This window comes from Zootoca vivipara, chromosome 12 (assembly GCF_963506605.1).
Source record: "Zootoca vivipara chromosome 12, rZooViv1.1, whole genome shotgun sequence".
Taxonomy (NCBI): domain Eukaryota; kingdom Metazoa; phylum Chordata; class Lepidosauria; order Squamata; family Lacertidae; genus Zootoca; species Zootoca vivipara.
The window spans coordinates 15,091,473-15,112,606 of record NC_083287.1 but is presented as its reverse complement, the minus strand read 5'-3'; the positions used below and the strand labels follow the sequence as shown (position 1 = coordinate 15,112,606).

The 21,134-nt window shown below is 41.6% G+C and overlaps 2 protein-coding genes across 4 annotated transcripts in view; one reads left to right on the top strand and one right to left on the bottom strand.

Moving 5' to 3' along the window:
* Nucleotides 1-6,719, top strand: part of STT3B (STT3 oligosaccharyltransferase complex catalytic subunit B) — a 45,668-nt gene extending 38,949 nt beyond the window's left edge. The window contains exons 14-16 of the mRNA XM_035130074.2: nt 226-339; nt 2,658-2,870; nt 5,158-6,719. Of these exons, the coding sequence (XP_034985965.1) occupies nt 226-339; nt 2,658-2,870; nt 5,158-5,238 (408 nt within the window). The 3' untranslated portion in view covers nt 5,239-6,719. The remainder of the gene's footprint in view (nt 1-225; nt 340-2,657; nt 2,871-5,157) is intronic.
* A 4,459-nt stretch (nt 6,720-11,178) lies between these two features.
* Nucleotides 11,179-21,134, bottom strand: part of OSBPL10 (oxysterol binding protein like 10) — a 76,112-nt gene continuing 66,156 nt past the window's right edge. For 2 of the 3 annotated variants that reach the window (XM_035130078.2, XM_035130077.2), the window contains 4 exons: nt 20,108-20,294; nt 17,974-18,156; nt 16,265-16,418; nt 11,179-14,518 (listed from right to left, as the gene is read on the bottom strand). In XM_035130078.2, coding sequence (XP_034985969.2) covers nt 14,474-14,518; nt 16,265-16,418; nt 17,974-18,156; nt 20,108-20,294 — 569 coding nt within the window. In that variant the 3' untranslated portion in view covers nt 11,179-14,473. Of the gene's footprint in view, nt 14,519-16,264; nt 16,419-17,973; nt 18,157-20,107; nt 20,295-21,134 lie in introns of those variants that run through there. The other variant, XR_009558375.1, reaches the window with a different exon arrangement.

The window sequence follows — 21,134 nt, the reverse complement described above, 5'->3', positions numbered from 1 at the left end:
AGGACATCTGAAGGCAGACCTATTTAGGGAAGTTTTAATGTTTGAAGTTTTATTGTGTTTTTAATATTCTGTTGAAAGCCACCCAGAGTGGCTGGGGAAACCCAGCCAGAGGGGCGGGGTAGAAATAATAAATAGTTTTTGTTGTTTGTTGTTACAGCACCGCTTTATTTCCCATATTGTGGCAACATGCATAACACTAATTGTGTTTCTTTTTTCTCCCTAAAGGAAAGCGACTATTTTACTCCACAGGGAGAGTTTCGAGTTGATAAAGCAGGCTCTCCAACCTTGCTAAACTGCCTCATGTATAAAATGTCATATTACAGATTTGGAGAAATGCAGGTTAGTGAAATTTTGCTATCTTAAATGTTTCTTTGGGAAAAAATGTAGACCACTTAATCCAGAAAATCTCTAAGCGATATGTGCAATATAATTCTCAATAAAAATTAAAATCAGCAAAACTTTTAAAACTCAATACAGTGCTAGTTTTAAGAATTTAGTTTAACAACTAACCTGTGTATCCCTCAAAGAATCCATAGGGTTGTGTAGTCTTCCATTGGCAGAATAAGGATTGGGATGGTCTTCAGTGATTCCCCCAAACCTCTAGAGCAGATTGACAGGTGGGAAGGGGAATAGTATCAACCTGAAGAGTGCTTCAATCGCTGTTTAGTTGATGGGAGACTTACTGGATCAAATAGCCTTCTATCAAGATCCAGTGAGGGACACCCATTAGTATAGTATTATAGTACTTTAGTGCTAATATGATAAAATAGCCAAAGGGCTAAGAGGGAAAGGAAGTGGCAGTAGAGGTCAAATATGCTCTGAGCTCTTGTAACCCCAGGGTTAAAGGATCAGGTGGGTATTAACATCTGCATGGAGCTTTCATTATAAGTAACTAGGAAGAGCTGGTTAATATGGGCTTATATTACAAAGTTAAATAAAGGGCAGACAAATGTAATTCATTATATTATCTGTTATATTTCTTATGTGAAAGTTGCCGTAGATTGTAGATTTCACAGTACATGTTTCTTCTATGGGCTACAAGTTTGTATAATATGTATTTTAAGCTAATCTTTGAATTATTATTATTTTAATGCACATGCTATAGACCACTTTGGGGTTTCCTTAGAAAAAGAAATAAGGCATATAAGTTTTAAATTTAATACATTTAAGGAAAATGTCTGGATGGCGTAATCTGGAAGTTTAGCTTGGGTGTCAGTGGTATGACTCACAACTCTGCCTTTCAATTGCCATCATCTGATCCCAGGGAGGTGGTGTAAAATCGAAACTGGTGCTTGGGGGCGGTTTGGTATTGGATGCGGCTGATTAGGGGAATCAGATGGCAGATGTAGATGTGTGCAACCTATTTTGGATGAAATCAGAATCTTGTAGCAGCAGGTTCTCTTGTGAATGTAGCTCTCATCACCAAGCACCTTTTACCAAAACCTTGCCAGAAGAAATCTGGCATCCCGTTACTTACAGGCTTGATTACAGTAATGCAGAGGTTTTCAACCTTTTGGGGTCCACAGCTCCATTTTTTCTGCAGCACACCTGTGTGGCTCAGGAGCCCAGTTATGTCACCCCTTGCCTGCAGAGCACTTTTTGAACACCCAGCCTTGTGGAGTGTTCCCTTGGCCTCCTCTCCCCTCCCCTCTCCTTGGGAGTCCTCTGGGCAGCCACTGCTGCCACCCCTGGTCTCTGAGCTGCCCACCCTGCCCAAAAGAGAAGTGTCTCCCCGCATTGCCCCACAGGAGCCTGGGAAGCAGCCCCTGGCCAGCCCCAGAAGCACCATTTGCCTTGGGAGTTTGTAACCAGGTCTGCTTCAACAAACAGCCGTGCAAGCCTTTGGGAGGCAGAGACGCAAGAGGGCATCAGAGGAGAGAGGGCAGGAAAGAGGGACTGAGGCCATTGTTGCCCACAGCACCCCAGGGTGCCACAGCACAATGGCTGAAAACCACTGCTGTACTGTGTTACTCTTAACAGGGACTGCCAGCATTGTGAAGGTAAATAGGAGGTAAAAGCACACGGCAGTGATCCTTTAGCAACTCCCACTGGTATCAGTTTATTGGTTTTGACACAGCTTCTTGTAGGCGGTGAAGCTAATTTTATTCAGGGAGCCTTCTCCTATTTTGCCACTGGTGTTTTAACTTGCTTTTTGGTTGTTGTGGTGGCTTATATTTTTGATTTTATCATCAGCAGCTTTTTATTGTGAGGCTGGATGGAATCCTTTAAATCAGTCTCCCATTTCCAGCTCTTAGATTTGGTTCTAGGAAGAGATTACACATCTATAAATAAATGGGATAATAGTGTTCTTGGATAGTCCTTTTGTACTTTTTGTATTTTGCACTGTACACAAATAAAAATAAGAAACTTGTTGCAAGCAATTGCCATGGAACAGGGGGCTCCAGATTTTTCATGTAAATTGTACCCACATTTGAGGCCCAAACATTTAAATGTTATAGTTTTATACCGCAATGTAGCGATTTGAAGTTAAGGCCCCCATAACAATATCCTATTGTAAAATGTATGACAACTCATATATATTTAAGTAGAACTTGGAACACTGGGAGATATTTTTCGAAGTAGTACTTGGGTTGAGTTCTGTTCACAGGTTTGCATTTTATATCTTCAACCTAATGTGTGACATTAACTTTTTGTAGCTGGATTTTCGGACACCTCCAGGATTTGATCGCACACGCAATGCTGAGATTGGCAACAAGGACATTAAGTTTAAACATTTGGAAGAAGCCTTCACATCAGAGCATTGGCTTGTTAGAATATATAAAGTGAAACAACTAGACAACAGAGAGACACTGGATCATAAGCCTAGGCTAACCAACATTTTACCAAAACAAAAGTATTTGTCAAAAAAGGTGGGTTCCCAGTGAAATAGCCCTAAGGAGGTTCATAGTGTTACACAAATTTACCAACTATATGATTAGTTCTTTCTACTAGCCAGATGCAGAGAGAGTTTGTATCAAATATCAGACCTGCTTGATGGTAACCATGGTTAACTAACACTGACTAAGCATGTGAGGGCAACTAAATTCATTGTTGTGCTAATTGGCAGGCTGTCTCAGAATCTCTTGAAAATCCCAGCAAAGTGTAACAGAGTACTATCCAAAATACGTAAGTAGTGTTTTAGTAACTATGGCAGCTCACTGAGTAAAATGTGAAAGTGTCGTTCTGAAAAGTGATACCTAGAAATTTCAGAATGACTTTTTGTTTTTTTGTAAAATAATTAAACCTGGAGCTTTTGTTGACAGCTTGAGTGTCTTGCTTACTCCTTTTGAAATTGTCTTACACAGGTTTCATTTTTAAAGACTCATTTTTGTGTGCGCGCGCTACTCTACCCTATTGAATATAAAAGTGTTCAGGCATGGAAATAAAATCCTTTTAAACAAATTCCCCCATTTTTACATGATTCCTTGCAAAGTAAATAGAACCTTATGGACAGGCAATGTTTAATATTTTAGGAAGGTCACTTCAAGGGCAGAGTTGTATAGATTTAAGGGCTGGCTATATAAACTATTGATATTGTTGGATTTTGGAAAAGCATTCAAAGAGTAAATTAATAATTCGATACTTGAGTGGCAAGGACATATTCACACATTCCCATGTAAGCCACTAAATGTGTTTTCTGGCTTCTACTTTCATGCACAAATGTTTTCTGCTATACAGTATTTACTTCCCACTTGTCTTTTGAGTTCTCCCAGTTTGGTGCTCCTGGCTTCCTGCATGTACCTATTTTGCACATTTTTAGTGTCTTAAAAATCACTATACACACATAACACAAATCATATGGTAGTGACATGTTCATGTTGTGTTTAAAAGCATAGTATGAGCAACATATGAACACAATTTGCAATAGTTGCGAGGTTGGAATGTCAGTGCATTATACCATGTGGGGCTTTTTTCTTTCTTTCTGGCATTGGAGTCATACACGTTTTGGAATGAGGTCCTGATAATTTTCAGATTCAGTGTTGCAAATATTAGTTGTACTTGCTCTATGTTGACATGTACCTTTGCAGCAAAAAATCTTGTCTTAATTTTTGGAAGTCTTAAGATGAGCAAATCACATTTATAGTTTTGGAGATACGAGTGTGGATGAGTCAAGGATGTAGGGCTTAAAATAAGTGACAGCGGTATGCAACTGCAAGTCTTTATATTAGTTTTTTGCTTCCAGGAAAAGGGTCAGTTCAAAAATTTTCCCTTCCTTTGAGAGTGTAAGGTAAAGTTGCTTTTAGAATTAAGGATCTAAATTGTACTGTACCCTGCATATAATGGCCTTATAGTTTAACTTTTTGTTGTAGTGCCAGAATAGTTGTGTCCCAGTGATAAAGGAAATGACAGCCATATTTTTGTCAGTATATCAGACCCCAGGAAAAGTCTGTTACCTATCTTGCCTGCCATGTGGCAAGCAACCTTGCTTTAGCATATAATTATCACATCACTGTAATGGCTCCCACTAGCTCAACTATTTTGGAGAATCCAACCCAAGGTACATGCTTAAAATATTTGCGGGGGGCACAATTGTAGAAGGAAAAATGGATGCTGTGTTTGTCACCTTTTATTTTAAAAATAAGCTTAACACGAAGTACTAAACAGAAACCTATGTTAAGGGGTGTTGAGTAAATGTACATAGAAAATAAATTTATGAAGCCAGGTTGTTATTTATTAAATTTAGATACTGCCCTATCTCAGGGCAGGTTCACAAGATAACAGCCCAGTTCCTTTAAAAGATTATAAAGTTTAGTTTTTGAAAAGGTATTTAGTGTTAAAGGTTATTGTGACACACCAATAAAATGTAAAAAATATGGAGAAGAGAGTTCTGTAGCCCTTATGGGGGGGATCTGCCATAGATTAATAATCTAAAATATTTGTAATTTACTGCAAATCATCTACAACTAAGTTTTACCTGATTTAGGCAATGAAATTAAACACACTTACTAGGGGGTAAGTTCCACTAAGTACAGTTGGACTTGTCTCCGAGAAAACATGCATAGGATGGGGCTGTTAATAATTTCAGATTCTTAGGCCTGCCATTTTCCTAGCCCTGACCCCAAATGTAATATTTAAATATTCTAGAGCAATGCAGAACTTGATGTAGTCACTAGAGCATTGTAAGAAACTAATACACTATTCTGTTTTTCTTTTTAGACTGCCAAAAGGAAGCGTGGCTACATTAAGAATAAACTAATTTTAAAGAAAGGCAAGAGACCCAACAGGAAGACAGTTTAAATACACTGTAATGATTGCTAATATTGAAGCAGTTGTCCTTGAGATAACCAGTCTTTGCCTTTAGCTCAAGTCATGTTTCACAGCAACATGAGGGTACAGAACCATCATTGGTCCAGATTATTGTACAAAACTTTCAGGCAATGTCTGACTTTAAAATTTTTGGCTTATTGAGAACAGCTGTTTTAGATTTGTATTGTGGAGCAAGACTGAGCTGCTGTCCAGGTCTAGCAGCAGATTATTATTTTTTTGATTACTTTTTTCAACTGGTACATATTATCCTTCCAATCGATTGAATTTGGACTGGTTGCACCAAAGAGCCCTTTAATTCGGTCCTTGGCACATGCATACTTGTCAGTTTTTTTTAAGTAGTTGAGCTGAACAGCAATATCTTACTGGAATGGTGAAATGTATGAATTGACTAGCCTTGGTCTGACACTTTCAGGAGTGTGGATATTTTTATATTCAGCTACTAGGACTCCTTTAAAGGTATTTATTTTACAAGACTTCATGAAATGTACTCTCCTCTTGCTGTATGTTGTGTGCTGGACTGTAAACCAAGCTGCAGTTTCACTAATCACCGGACAGATTATATAATTGGATTATGCAACTTGTTTTGAGAAGAGGTGGTCTTGCTGCCCTTGTGCAGGTGTATTCTTGGACTATATAGGGCAAATCTTGTAGGTAGATACAAGGGCTAAATTTGTATCTTAAATCAGACACGACAGTAATGAATGCTACTGAGCACCCGAGCACCTGGCGTTCTCAGATCTTGCTTGTTTAGCTTCATATTTTCATTAAACCATAATTTGGCCTGTTAGGAGGTGTTTTTTTTTGACAAGTATCCAAAGGCTTTCTGTGGCTATTGAAAGGCAGATGGTTTATAAACCTGCCTCCATTTTCACAGGGTTGTGGAAATGACTGGCTTTTCTCCATATTATTATTTAGTGCTTCAGTTGATGGGAAACTTTTTGCTTGACTATGTGCTTTGTCTTTTCTATTTTATTAAAAAGACAATTATCAAGTGCACTAAATTATGGAGACTGAACACGTTCACTTTCCAACTAAAGGAAACCTTACAGACTTGAACATCCTTTAGTTATTTTAATAAAGTTAAATGTGTTTGGGGGTATGGCTCACTTGACCGCCACAGGACATAACTTCAATATAGTAAACAGCTTATACCAGATGTATTGGTGTAAAGCAGAATAGTATGTACCTTCCAAACAAACAAAAAATATCTATTGCTCAGTGAGAATGTTACTGCTGACTTTTCTTCTCAGATGTATAATTTTTATTTGTAAATTCATTTTTGAGTAAAGAGGTTATTAAATCAATAATGCAGTGGCAACATTTTCACAAAATAACAATCTGGATTTCTGACCCTTTGTCATTGAGATTATATTACTTTGTTGCTTTAAAGCTCAATGCAGACCCGTTGTTGACTATAGGGGAAAATAAAGTTAAATCAAGTTTTGTGTTAAGTGGTTGGCTGCTGTTCCTTTTTTATTATCTTACATTAAGCTCTGCCAATTCCGCATATGGACTTGCTTACAAATTCTCTTGCGATGATCTACCCTTTGCCCAGTCACTGAGGGGGTAGTGTTGCATCCAGTTGCTGCCTTTCTGCTGACAGAAGGATCAGCAAAGCTTCTAGTATGCAACGTGGATCAAGGCAATCTTCAGCTATTCCCACTCTCTTCTGTAGCCCCAGCCCCCCCAAAAAGTAAAGGTCTGCAGGCGATAGGGGGATTTGCCAAAGATTGCCTCAAAATCATGTACCACTCAGAGCTTTCTATCAGCAGAGGGCCACTACTGGAGACAACCCTTCATGTTCCATGTTTAAACCATTTGCAAGTAATAAATAAGCTTTATGTTTGCAGGCTTAATCCTTAACACTGATTTAAGGGTAAAGGTAAAGTGACCCCTGGCCATTAGGTCCAGTCGTGACAGACTCTGGGGTTGCAGCGCTCATCTCGCGTTATTGCCCGAGGGAGCCGGCGTACAGCTTCCAGGTCATGTAGCCAGCATGACGAAGCCGCTTCTGTCGAACCAGAGCAGCACACGGAAACACCGTTACCTTCCCGCTGTAGCAGTACCTATTTATCTACTTGCACTTTGACGTGCTTTCGAACTGCTAGGTTGGCAGGAGCTGGGACCGAGCAACAGGAGCTCACCCCGTCACAGGGATTTGAACTGCCGACCTTCTGATCAGCAAGCCCTAGGCCAGGGGTCCCCAGACTTACCGCGCGGCGGGTCGGAGGGCAGGGGAGTGCGCGCGCAGCGGGCCGGAGGGCGGGGGAGTGCGCGCCCGTGCGCTTGCGCACACGCGCACGGTCGGGGGGAAATCGCCAAAAATCGCTTGTGCGCATGCGTATGGGCCTCCCCCGACCCGGAAGTGCATCGGAAATGACCTCTTCTGGGTCGGGAGAGGCCCATACGCATGCGCACAGGATTTTCGGCGATTTTTTGCCGATTTTTAAGATCGTCGCCGCGCCGTGCGCCGTAAGAGCGGGCGGCGGCAGCGGGCGGCGGGGGTCGTCTCGGACCTGGGTCCCTTCAACACTGATTTAGTACATCTCATATTTATGGTACATTAAATTTGGACCAATACCTCTGACTTACACTAGCTTCCTTATGGGTTATTGTACCCAGTATCACATTTAAATTCTGAGTTTCAGTTCTAGTGGGAAATTGTTTACTTCTTTAGTACAAGACTCCAATCCAACCTTGATACCAAGTGCAGATTTGTCCTAAATTTCAGACTGTTGTTACTTGGAACAATTAATTTTTCTATAGTGGTCTTAAGGGTGGTTGTTTTTGCGGGATATGACAGCAAAACAACAGCTTTCATACTCCATTTTTTGATAGTGCTGCTCTTACCTCTCAGGTCATGGAATCCATCTAGGATCTTAAAGGCCTCCATATCCTTTGTGCAGTTGTGTTGATGCACCTACTGCATTTTAGCTAAACTCTTATCAAGAAAAGCAGGAGACACAAAATGCTCTCGCACGGAAGGCTCAAATCTTGACCGGAAACAGCACTTTTGAGAAGCATGCTGGACCTCATAGCCATGTATGCAACAAGCAGCATATCTTGCAACATGTACAAAAACCATCCTCAGTCTAGACTAATACTGAACTCACTCTCCCGTCAACCCTTATGTAGTCACAACAGCATCCTCCATCCACAAGCAGGGAGGGAGCCTCAAGGTCTCATGCTTATAAACAGGCTGATGAAGACCCCTCTGCACACTCAATGATCATGGAACAGTGAGTGTTGGTGCAGGGGCAATGGAGTATCCTGGCAAAGGATGCCGCCAGTTAAGTACCCTGAACACAAACCTGCCACACTGAAAAACTTTACTGCAAGTCCGCCTTAAGAATATACAGAGTGCCTTTCCTTTATCTCTGAAGATTGCAGTCTGTTCCCTATACAGATAGTGTTAAAGAGCAAAGATGCATAGGAAAGGGAAGAATCCATGCCTAAATTCAAGCAAGTCCCCTGTCTGTCTAACTACTTTTGAACTTTCCCACTAGCCAGCAAGTCCACCAGCTCCTCCTCGCCACACAGTTCTGACAACACTGTTCCCATCTCCTTGTCCCTCTACTCTGTAAAACCAGAACCTTTCCTGCTGTCTCAAGGGAGATTTATCAAGAAGTCAAACATACCATCTGTGACCTCTTTTACTCAGATCTTGCCACCCTTCCCCTTGATTGCTTTCTGCTAGTCCTTCCCACCCTTGATTTCTAGGGAGTATGGGGGAAAGGCATTCCTGAATATGGACTACAAACATCTCATGCTTCAAAGGCTGTTTGGCGGCCTACAAGGCAAGAGCAGTTTGATCAGGAAAAAGAACGGTAACCAGATCTTCCCTTTTCTTGTGCAAATTATTTTTACTGATTTTTCCATAATTTGTAACAAATTGTCATTAAATTAATACAAATTTAAAAGCTGACTTCCCCCCCAAGATGTCCCTTCTATTTTCCTCCCTTCTTGGCTGCTCCCAGAAAAATAACTTTTCCAACTATCATTTCAAAATACAGTCACCCCTTCTCCCTACACATCACCTGTTCAATTACCAATTTCTGCTATGGCTTTTATACATTGTTATAACCTGTCCGCATAAGAGGACAGGTTATAACAGGGGTCAGCAACCTTTTTCAGCTGTGGGCCGGACGACAGTCCCTCAGACCATGTGGTCGGCCGGACTATATTTTGAGGGGGGGAAATGAACGAATTCCTATGCCCCACAAATAACCCAGAGATGCATTTTAAATAAAAGGACACATTCTACTCATGTAAAAACACGGGCCGGATTTAGAAGGTAATTGGGCCGCATCCGGCCCACGGGCCTTAGGTTGCCTATCCCTGGGTTATAACAATGTTATAATATGTCCTCAAAAGAGCAAATCCTCTTTCATCTATCTATAATAGCTATTCATCAATTTTGAAATATTTCCTTCCGATACCTCTGGAGTAACACTTTGCCTGAGAAAAACAGACAGCATGCATACATTGCTCCCCAACATGGCCTTGAACATTGCTGTCTTGACATCTGGCCCCAATAACAAACAACTCTGCTTCACTGGTGCTGCATGCAGAGGGTGGAAATGAAACCCTGGATATATAGATATATATATTTGTATAAATGTACAATATACCATACATTCCCCCCCCCTGGCAGCATCACTCACCACTCACATTTCACCAAATTCATCCTCAATCTTAACATACAGCCAGCTCATTAATAAACAATCCCCTTCTCTTATTCTGTCTGAAAGTCTCAGAAGCCATCGATATGGTCTGTGGTCCATACTGTCACTTTCACTGTTGTTATTTCCAACTTCAAGCTTGAAGGTGCTAGGCGGATTTAACCTCAACAAAATCTGTATTTCCTCTCCATCCTGTCCCCTAAACTAATAAATTTTCCTGCAGTCCATCCTTCCAGTCCTCAGTCCCATTATATCCAACTCCAGAGTTTATTCTCTTCCAAGTGCTTAACAGACAGTCAATCCAGTTATTACCAATCTCTTTCTTCTTTACTATTTTCATTTCACAATACAAAGTTCCAAGGGGTGGTTCAAAATCCCTCAAAGGTCCCTCAACGTTGTTGCTCTCCATCCTCTTTCAGGCAAAGTCCTGAGTTATAAAATAAATCCATCATAAAGAGGTATCTTTAAAGTCCTCTCTTCCCAAAAACTTTACTTTCCATTGCTTTAGGGCAGGCATCCCCAAACTGCGGCCCTCCAGATGTTTTGGCCTACAACTCTCATGATCCCTAGCTAACAGGACCAGTGGTCGGGGGAAATGGGAATTGTAGTCCAAAACATCTGGAGGGCCGAAGTTTGGGGATGCCTGCTTTAGGATAAGGTAGATAACGCAGAAAATAGGATGCCAGTGGAGGGCATTTTCCATCTCTTTCCAGGCAAGTAGCAATTCTGGTTTTAACAAATGCATTTGTGAGACTGACACTGAGATCCAAGAAGAAATCCCAATTATGCTTATGTGAAGTTAACCAAAATGCCCTTTAGACTGGAAAAGCGAGAAACCAAGTATGTCCAGTCTTCCTTGCTTCCTTACCTTATTATCCAAGGTGAACAGTCCCGTAACATTGTTCATAAACTGAATGGCAAGGTCCATCTTTTCAGAGCTCAGATCCACCTTTAGCCTCATTTATATAGCGGTAAATGCCACTGGCAGGACACATCTTGGGTCTGGTCTTGACCCAGGAGCCTTACACCAATGTTGAACTTACTTCCAAGAAAAGCACAGCTTGCCTGTTCGTTATACACAAGTCTCCCACGACTTGTTAATGCAATGCCTGCAGGAGTGAGTGGATGTTTTAGCAATAATACTAGCTACATGCTGGCTCCATTGTGGATACTGGTTTCCAACCCACACAGTTATGTACGAGCTGAACAGACAGCGCATCAGAATCAATAAATTCAAATAAAATTTATTGAGTGTTTCGTTTGTGAGTTCAGTTCACAAAATTACGAAAGGAAGGCTAATCAGAAGTGACTGCCAGAGAACTGGATCTTAAACAAATAGGTATAAATTCGTTTACGAACAGTTGTGTTTAAGAAAAAAATTGCATAGGTCCTACAGCTGTGCACAAAGATTAACTGCAAGAACATCAAAATTTACACCATTCAAAGTGTACAGCATCTACACTGAAAAGAATCATTCAGTTGTAGGTGCAAGACAAACATGAAATAACTTACAAATAAGGCATGTTGCTTCATATTCCAAAATAATCTCTTGTAATTGTGAAATACAAGGAGTAGTACATAAAGTTGGAACACAAGGGGAAGGTCCACTTGGCTTCCTGTTTGGAATCTCTTGTTGATTAACTTTATCCAAATACGAGCCTGCACCTCTTAAGTGTTGGAAAATAAAATTCTGGCTGATTTCAGTAGAGGAAGCAGGTGTTTAACCGACATGAGGAAAGTAAGGTATTTACTAGAACATTAAACTGTTTTTTTAAAACCATGCAGTGCTAAGTAGAAAAGACTCTTTAATACACCAGGAATTGTAAAGTGTTCATTCAAATGTAGCTTTATCCTGCAGTACTGGTAACCATTTTCAAATCAGAAAGGGAATATACAACCTAGACATTCAAATTAACATTAATAATGTAATCTGAGAATGTAACAATTTCTTTGGCGAATGAGCAAAATAAAGTACTGAGAGGTGATACTTTCGGATTTCAGGTGACACTGAGAGCATTTGTTTACTACTTAACAGGCTAACCTCTTTAAAACAAGAGTTTGTACAAGCAGTGCAAATCAGGTTCTGCTGCAACTAGAGACCACTCAGACTTAGAATTTGAAAACAGAAAATCAGTATCTATAAAACTTTCCTTTTTAAACAAGATTTGTATTACAGAGGATGTACATTTCCCCTCCTTTAAAATGTGGTTTAAAGACATTTAAGAAAAATTTGCTTTTATAAATACAATGGCTTTCATATGCTGATACAAGTATTCAACAAATAGGGACAAAGGTAGAGCTTGATTCATAGCTATTCAGGTAAAATGGTTGATGCTCTTCAAAAGCAAGAGCTAAAAGCAAGGATAATGCAAAGTTGTAATACATTCCTTTATATATAGATATATGTGTATAGTTTGGACTGCCACCTTAGATTTCTGCTGAGAAAATTATTAAAAAGCTAACTAATGTATCTTTACTTTTTAATATACAATCTGTGAGTAGTGAATCAGAGCAGACAAGGCACAAAAATAATACAAAGAAAAAAATCAGCATTCCTAACTAATACGTAGAATGATTTAGGGGGACTGTAAAGATGATTCCATGGACTACACAGAGAACCTTCTACACTGATCCATTATTTTAAGTCAAGCCTATTTAACCATTAGGAAATACGAGCAATTGTGCAGCTACAACTGAAGCACAACTAGAATTCCTTCCTCTAACGATCTCATGGCAAATTCACGCGACCCTTTTCCTACTCTGAAATGGATTTTGCAATTCCTTCCCAATAGGTTTCCTTCATGCACCCCAATCACATCTATGAATGGTTCAAATGTATGTACAAAAGAGAGGGAAAGGGAGAGAGAGAGAGAAAAAATGAGAATGGCTGCTGGCTCTAAGAGTGCAATTACCTATTGAACCATTCAGAGGGATACATAGGCACCCCCATCACCTCAACATGGCTATGCTTAGTCAAGCATCTGTAACATGTGTTCAAAGGGCTGATGTGCAGACAATTCTACTGCCCAGTGCTTCTTGGGATATTCCAAATGCCATCAACCAGGAAATGAGAAATTAGGTGCTGGGGGAGGGGCTGGATTTTTACTCCCCTGTTCTATCTTCTCAGCAGCTGATAAACAGTATTCCGAACAACCACAAATTGGACCACAAATTTCCTACAAAAAACCCAAAAAAACTTAATAGTAGACAGGATAATACTCTGACAACCCTTGGAGTCACTTAACACTTTAGGGCATCTCTCTTACACTACAAAAACTATGGTGCAGGATTTCCCCCCTCCCCCACTTTCTAAAACCCTTAACTTATGCCAAGTAGTATAGTCTCAGCATCTAAATTAAATCTCTATTGTAGAGCTGATATTTTCTTCAGGGGCTACACATACGATCCCCCTATTTGGACAAGTATCAAAGCAATTATTATCTCAAAAGAGTGGTATACAGAAACGAGGCGAATCTGCTTATAACTTGAAGGAACAATTAATAGTCTCTAAAGCAGTGTTTCCCAACCAGTGTGCCTCCAGATGTTTTGGGACTACAACTCCCATCATTCCTGACCACTGGTCTTGCTAGCTAGGGATGATGGGAGTTGTAGTCCCAAAACATCTGGAGGCACACTGGTTGGGAAAGACTGCTCTAAAGCAGGCTTCCTCAACCTCGGCCCTCCAGATGTTTTGAGACTACAATTCCCACCATCCCTGGCCACTGGTCCTGCTAGCTAGGGATCATGGGAGTTGTAGGCCAAAAACATCTGGAGGGCCAAGGTTGAGGAAGCCAGCTCTAAAAGCATGGTTTAACAGAAGTCTCTGCTGCATCAGCTGGCAAGTGACTCACCAAGGGGATCTGGGTCTTCAAAAGAAAGAATGACAAATGGGCGTGCACAGCATACAGTTGAAAAGATGAGATGAGGGCAACAGATGAACAAGGCTGCTTAGGTATTCCTGTCTTCCTACATGATGTCAAGAAATGAGTGCTTGAGAGTGAATCACCAGAACAGAAGCATTCTATTGCATGGATGCACAAAAGACATTTTCTTGTGTCAGACAAAGCGACAAAGCCACAGGCTTGACCATGAGACTGCTGTCAGTGTCAAGTGGCCTTAAGTGCAAAACCCTTTTTTCTTTTTTTGGCAATGTGAAAAATTGAAAATCTCAGCTAATAATAATACTAAAAAGTGTTAATTACCAATATGAAGGCTGATCCTGCAAGCAATGTGATGGACATTGTGACTTGAGTGCAAAAGAACTGAGTTTTAATCATCGTCCATGTATTTTTTTGGGGGGGGGTTATATAATAGACGTCTATATATCAATACACTGTAAGTGCATATATCTAATATGAACAGAAAATGGCTCTTCAATAAACTTGAGCTTTTAGCTGTTTTGAGCTGCATAATTCACAGTATGCAGCTTTTATAGCAAGACTAAGATCACACCTGAAGTTTAAAAAGTGCATCTTTTAATGCCTTAGAAAATGGGCTCCTTTTGAGTCCAGGTGAGTTGATTATCAATGAGTCTTCCAGAGGGGATCGAAGTATATCCACCCTTCACCCTGTAAAGAATCACAGAAATTGCAAGTCAGTCTCACTTTAGTGCTGTACAACAGATTTTCATAAAGTTAAATACTCTGCAAAGTCCGGCATAGCTTCTGTAAAGCTTGCATGTACTGAGTCGTGATCCCAAAGTCACAATTAATCTGGCAGTAAGAGCGCCATCCACACAGAAAATTATTTCCTTTGATAGCCTCTCGGCAATTTAGCTCCACTCCTGAGGAAGCAAGCCACTTCTCAGACTAAGAGAGCTTGCCTCTTTGAAGCTGGATCTACAACAGAGAAAGATTTAAAGAAATATTCCCCTGGGGATATGGTGCACTTACAAACTTGTAACTGCTGCTTAATACAGCAGTCTGCCTTGTTTTATCTCAGTTTCAGGGCAATTTTCCTACTGGGGTGCCTCTAACAGGGAATACTGTATATTCACCAGAGAATGTTATCTCGGCTCCTCTTGTTTTCTGCCTGCAAGGCTAATTGCACCTCATGGCCAAAACTACTCATTTATTAACCTTACTTTAAACCAGGGATGGAGGAAAGTAGACCTTCAAGTGTTGGATTAAAACTCCCTGCATCCCTGAGCAGGCTGTCTGGGGGTTGCAGTTCAAACACATCTGCAGGGGCACAGATTCCTACCCCCACCCTAAACGCTCTGTCTGAACGAAAAGATAATAGACATTCTGTTTGGTTTCCAGAAAAATGGTTTGCAATAAAACCATCTTCTTATTGAGGGACAACAGTAACCCTGTTTCAAGCTATTAGCTCTTCCACAAGCCACAGAAAAATATCAAACCGAGGGGGAAATCAATGAAAGGAAAATGAAAAAAAGAAAGAAAGATGCACATTTGGCCCTGAGCCTATTGCTTTAAGCTTGTAGTGGCTCATGACATTTCATAGAGTTGTGCAGAACTCCATAAAAGTCTTCCTATAAATAACTGAATAAAATATTTATTGTGGTAAAAGGCATCTAATAGGCTCTACCTCGCCCATTCTATTCATCTCCCTGCTTCCTGCATTTAATAAGAATTAATGGTTACTAAGAGCCTGAAAAGTAATTTTAAATGGCATCCAAAAATAGTTTCGTCAAAATTTGCTCCAGTGTTGCTGAATGGCGCATTTGTCATTCCTCCATGTAGAGAAATCTTTATCAATATTGCATGAGTCAACATCAGAGCACTTTTCAACAAGGCATGTTCTATGGCTAAGACAAATCTTAAAAGCAAAGGTCCTCGTGGTCCTAACAACGTTGGCAGCGTTCAGATATCACGCTGAAGGATATCTTCCTTTAGTGAAGGAAGCTAACCGCCTCCAGGGCTTGAATGCTCTCCTCTCCTTCCACACGGGGCAAGAGATTTGATGGAATTCAGAAGCAGTTGCTCCCTATTTGGGTAAATATCATACGCGCTTAATGTTAACTATGGTTAGTTCCAGCAAGCCATGGTTTCAAACCATGGTTTCTGAAGTGGGTTTGCTTAAACCAGCCAAAGTTAACGATAATCACAGTTCCAGGTACAGGCAACACAGCAATCTGTGGTTAACAAAAGGCATAAAGTCCTCCTGACCACACATGAGGAGAGGACAAGAGAGAGGAGGGGAAGGAGACGCATGAGCACGCAGGAGGATGCAAGGTTCATTCGCATCTTGCTAACCCTAGTTGAGCATGATGTCTGAACACAGTTGTTTAATGCATTGCCATGGTAAAAGGAAAAATAAATAGCTGCCTGCCACTTAAGTAGCAGTCTCATTACCTCTTTGATGAAATATTTTGGTTTCCAGACCGTATTGCTAATTGCTCGCTGCCTCTCCTCTACTCGCTGCCTCTCCTCAAGAAGCTGTTTTTGGTCTGTTGCTACGCTGATGTTGCCTTCTCTCAGGGCGTTCGTAACGTGTTGCCAAAGGTGCCTGTCGAGCAGATCAGACCAGGACATAAAGGGAATTGGAGAGGAATTAAGAAAATTGCCAGTCCACGTCTGGGAATGGAAAGGAACCTCCTAGCCAGCAGGTGGGAAACAACTGAAGCCTAGCAGGAGGGATGTAACGAAATGTCCTCCCTCTCTATTACTAAAAATGTGCCACAGGAATCCAGGGGTGAAACCACCACCACCCCCCACTTCTCCTGCCGCCTTAAAATAAACCCCTGTTACTTGGGTTCCTTAGTAAAGAGAGTCTTCCAGCTTACGTGGCCTGGTATCATGAGAAACTCTAGGCTGAAAGACGGAATAACCTCCTGCCTACAGTAAAGGGTCTCACTCAGTTTGATTCCCCACTGCAAAAGTTTGCCCTTTCCACTCTGGCAACTTTGTAGCACCCCAGGTTATCCTCCTAAGCCTCCTCAGTGTAACTCTAGGACACAAACTGTTGCCTCTATTCCCGAGGTAAGTGTTGTCCTCTATTGAGCCATCACTTCTGTGAGTTTAGATACCCAGCTGGAATAACTAAGCACATCCACTAACATTTAAGAAAGCTTTATTTAGACTAGATGACTTTTAAATGCGTAATGGTTTCATGGGTACAGGCTCTTAGATCATATTCTTAGTTTCAATTAACAATGGCTAGATAATATAATTCAATTAAACTCCTCAGAACACTTTAAGATCTCCTACGCCTACCCACACTCTCCCTCGCTCCCACAACCCTCTCCACCGAATTAACAGCCTCCCTTTTAAACTCCTGGCAGTCCCGCCCCTCAGGAATGGAATGCGTCATTTATCCAGGAGGTTGGGGTTTAACTCTCTGCACCCTGGAGTTCTTTTGCCCACCAGGCCAATCCGTCACAAGGGACTTCCAAGAAATAGCATGCAACTCTAGAATCATCTTCTTGTTGTTGTTTTTACTTTAATAATCACTGCAGGGCGGCAACATTTGGGAACAAAATCTCTGCGAAATTTTCATGGTGGAGTGTGTGAATGTCACTGAGCTTACCCATAACTCTGTTTTGTCTGTACTGACTTGGCAGCAGCTCTCCAGAATTTCAGACAGGGAGTTTCTTCCAGCCCTACCTGAAGATCCCAGGGATTGAATCTGGAACCATCACATACAAGACAGATGCTCTGCCACTGAGCTATGATGGCTCTTCCCTAAACTACAGCCCTTCCCCCAAGGATATCATTGTATTACGTGACTTTTCTTCTTGCTTGTTCTGGGGCCTCCGTATTAGAGGGGTAAACATTCAGCAAATAAAAATAACATCTACGGGAAAGCAGCTTCCAAAGAGCCTTTGCGCAGCAGCAATTAGCACAGTGGGTGGAAGATCCCCATGCGGGCAGAATGTCAGCATGCTGATTCAGCATACAAGTCATTGGAAAAAACCCATAAACTTGGAAACATCCTTAGGGAAGCAAGGTGTTGCTTTTTCCACACTGCTGGACAAACAAGGACAAGTGCTTCAATATATCCTTTCTTTTCCTGCTTCTCTTAAGAGCAACTAGTCAAGATGGTTTTGCAAAAGCGTCCTCACCTTGATTCAAATGGACCCTGTTTTGCTATCGGTCTGATCCTCTTGCGGATGATGGGTAGCTTGGTGGTGTCGATTATTTTGGTTTCTCCGTTGCTGTACGTAAACTCCAGCGTGCCATTCCACTCCCCTTGTGCCTTACACACTATGGTGTTGGTGGGGTTATGCTTCACCTCAGCTGTAACCCTAAATCAAAATGATAAAAGTAAGACACAGGGGATTCCAGAATGGAAATCACTTGCATGCACAGCAAATATTTCCACTGGACTCAAACTCAGAAAAGGAGGCCAAGAATAATCATTTTGGTTTTTTTAGAAAAACAGCAACAAGAACAATGCAGATACATTTCTGAGCTGGAGAGCACTCAAGGAGCTACATTCATTATGTATTGACCACATTCTCATAAACTTGATGTCTCCATTACAAACAAAATACCAGGGATCATTGCTCTATGCAAATGCAGTGCCAATTTTGTGACTCCTAGCTTAGTCTGGGTATTTTTTTAAAAAAAAAGAGGGGGCACACTAAAGAACTATCTTGTTCTTGCATAGTGTCCTTTCTCTTCATCTGAATTACTTCCCTGTGGTTGGTGCTTCACATTTCACACAGCACCCAGAGTTAGAATATGGTGATTATGTATTGATATATCACCTAAAACCAGTCTGAAGTCCATATCGTGGTATCGGTCTCACAATTTTTGACCTGGTACTATATTGTGAATCATGATGTATGCGTGTGCGCATGCGCTACGCAAAAATCACGATGCAGGGAAAACTGGAGCCAGCCAACACTCTCCACCCTTATTTCAAACATTGTGATATATTGATATGTTGCGATATTTACTTGGTGATTATATCACGATGCTGGGAAAAACAGGTATCGCCCATCCCTGCTGTTCACCCCTACACAGTTCTACATCCTTATTTCAGACACTGTGATATATCGGTATATCACGATGTTTAGCTAGTGATAGATCGTGAAGTTGAAAATCAGGTATCTCCCAGTCCTGATGGTGATGTGGACTCAAGACCCTGTGCAGTTTCAGCCACTGAGTGTTTGGGAGTCTCCTAATAATAACTCTGGGCGGCTTCCAACAGAAAAATAAAATACAGTAATCTATTAAACATTAAAAGCCTCCCTAAACAGTGCTGCCTTCAGATGTCTTCTAAAAGTCTGGTGGTTGTTTTTCTCTTTGACACCTGATGGGAGGGTGTTCCACAGGGTGGGCGCCACTACCGAGAAGGCCCTCTGCCTGGTTTCCTGCAACCTGGCTTCTCACAACAAGGGAACTGCCAGAAGGCCCTCGGTGCTGGACCTCAGTGTCCGGGCAGAACGATGGGGGTGGAGACGCTCCTTCAGGTATACTGGACCGAGGCCATTTAGGGCTTTAAAGGTCAGCACCAACACTTTGAATTGTCCTCGGAAATGAACTGGGAGCCAATGGAGATCTTTCAAGACCAGTGTTATGTGGTCTCGGCAGCCGCTCCCAGTCACCAGTCTAGTTGCCACATTCTGGATTAGTTGTAGTTTCTGGGTCACCTTCAAAGGTAGCCCCACATAGAGCTCATTGCAGTAGTGAGAGATAACTAGAGCATGCACCACTCTGGCGAGACAGTCCGCGGGCAGGTAGAGTCTCAGCCTGTGTACCAGATGGAGCTGGTAGACAGCTGCCCCTGGACACAGAATTGACCTGCGCCTCCATGGACAGCTGTGAGTCCAGAATGACTCCAAGTCTGCGCACCTGGTCCTTCAGGGGCACAGTTACCCCATTCAGGACCAGGGAGTCCTCCACACCTGCCCGCCTCCTGTCCCCCACAAACAGTACTTCTGTCTTGTCAGGATTCAACCTCAATTTGTTAGCCGCCATCCATCCTCCAACCGCCTCCAGGCACTCCTGGAGTTCACTTAGCTGCAGGAAATGGAACAGCCTCAAATACGAGCACATGTTGTTCTTATGAAAGCATACAGGACATTGCTTGCAAAGCACATTTCTAAAGTAGTATAAAATCACTAGCAACTGCAGCCTTATAAACAGCAAGCAGTTTGGCAGTTAATATTGCTTGTCTTAGTGTTTATTTTTATTTTTTACAGAGCAATCTTAAGAAAAGTAAAGTATGCGAAAGAGCCGTTTCAGTACCTGTGTACTTTTCCCCCATAGAAAGGCTTGGTGTGGAATGTGACTGTAGCCGAATAGCCAGTCTTGGCACAGAGAATGTTCACTTTACCACCAAGCTCCACCCAAGGAACGGTAAGAATGGAGCGAGCATAGGCACAAGGCAGCGTGAACACATATTCCTCCCCGTGGTCCAGCAGATAAAGAATACCTATGGATGGGAGCAGAAATGGGAGGGGGGGGTTGAAACATTTTTCAGCATTGAGAATTTGACAATACATGTATTCTTTCCAGAAGAATGGTCACTGTTTACCTGGTACTGAAAAGAAGCAACATACAGTGGTACCTTGGGTTACGAACGCGATCCGTTTCGGGTCGCAGTTCGTAACCCGAAAAGTTCGTAACCCGAAAACGCCATTTTGCGCATGCGCAAAGCGCTATTTTCGTGCTTTGCGCATGCGCAAATGCACGTGGTGCTTCTGCACGCGTACGCGCGGCGAAAATACTTCCGGGTTTGCGCAGTTCGTAACCCGAGGTGTTCGCAACCCGAGGTACGACTGTAGTTTATAGTAAGTGTTATTTATTTTTATTTTCCTTGAAAGGGGGGGGGCACCAAAACTGATATAACAGGAACGATCTCCACCAAGAATAAAGATGCTTTATTTTATTTTATTTTATTTTATTTATTTTTTGCAACTGCCCTTTTGTAAAATCCTCCTTTTCTTGGGGTAATTTGGTTTTAAAAGGCTACGATTTTTTTTTTTTAAAAAAAAAACAACCCAGACATGACTGGTGAATCCATTCAAGCAACCCAACCTGGTCTCCACGCTCAACATAGCTGCAAGCTTCAAAAAATATATACTGTAGTTGTGTTATATTCCACACACACACCCCAAGAGAAAACTGCCTAACTAGAAGTCACTCTCCTGAAAATTTGATAAAATAACGTATCTATCCCACTTCCTGCCATCTTTGAATAAGCAGCCTACATGCAATGGAAGTCCCACCATGAGAATGACTTGCGGTATTTGCTTAGATTCAGCCAAAACGT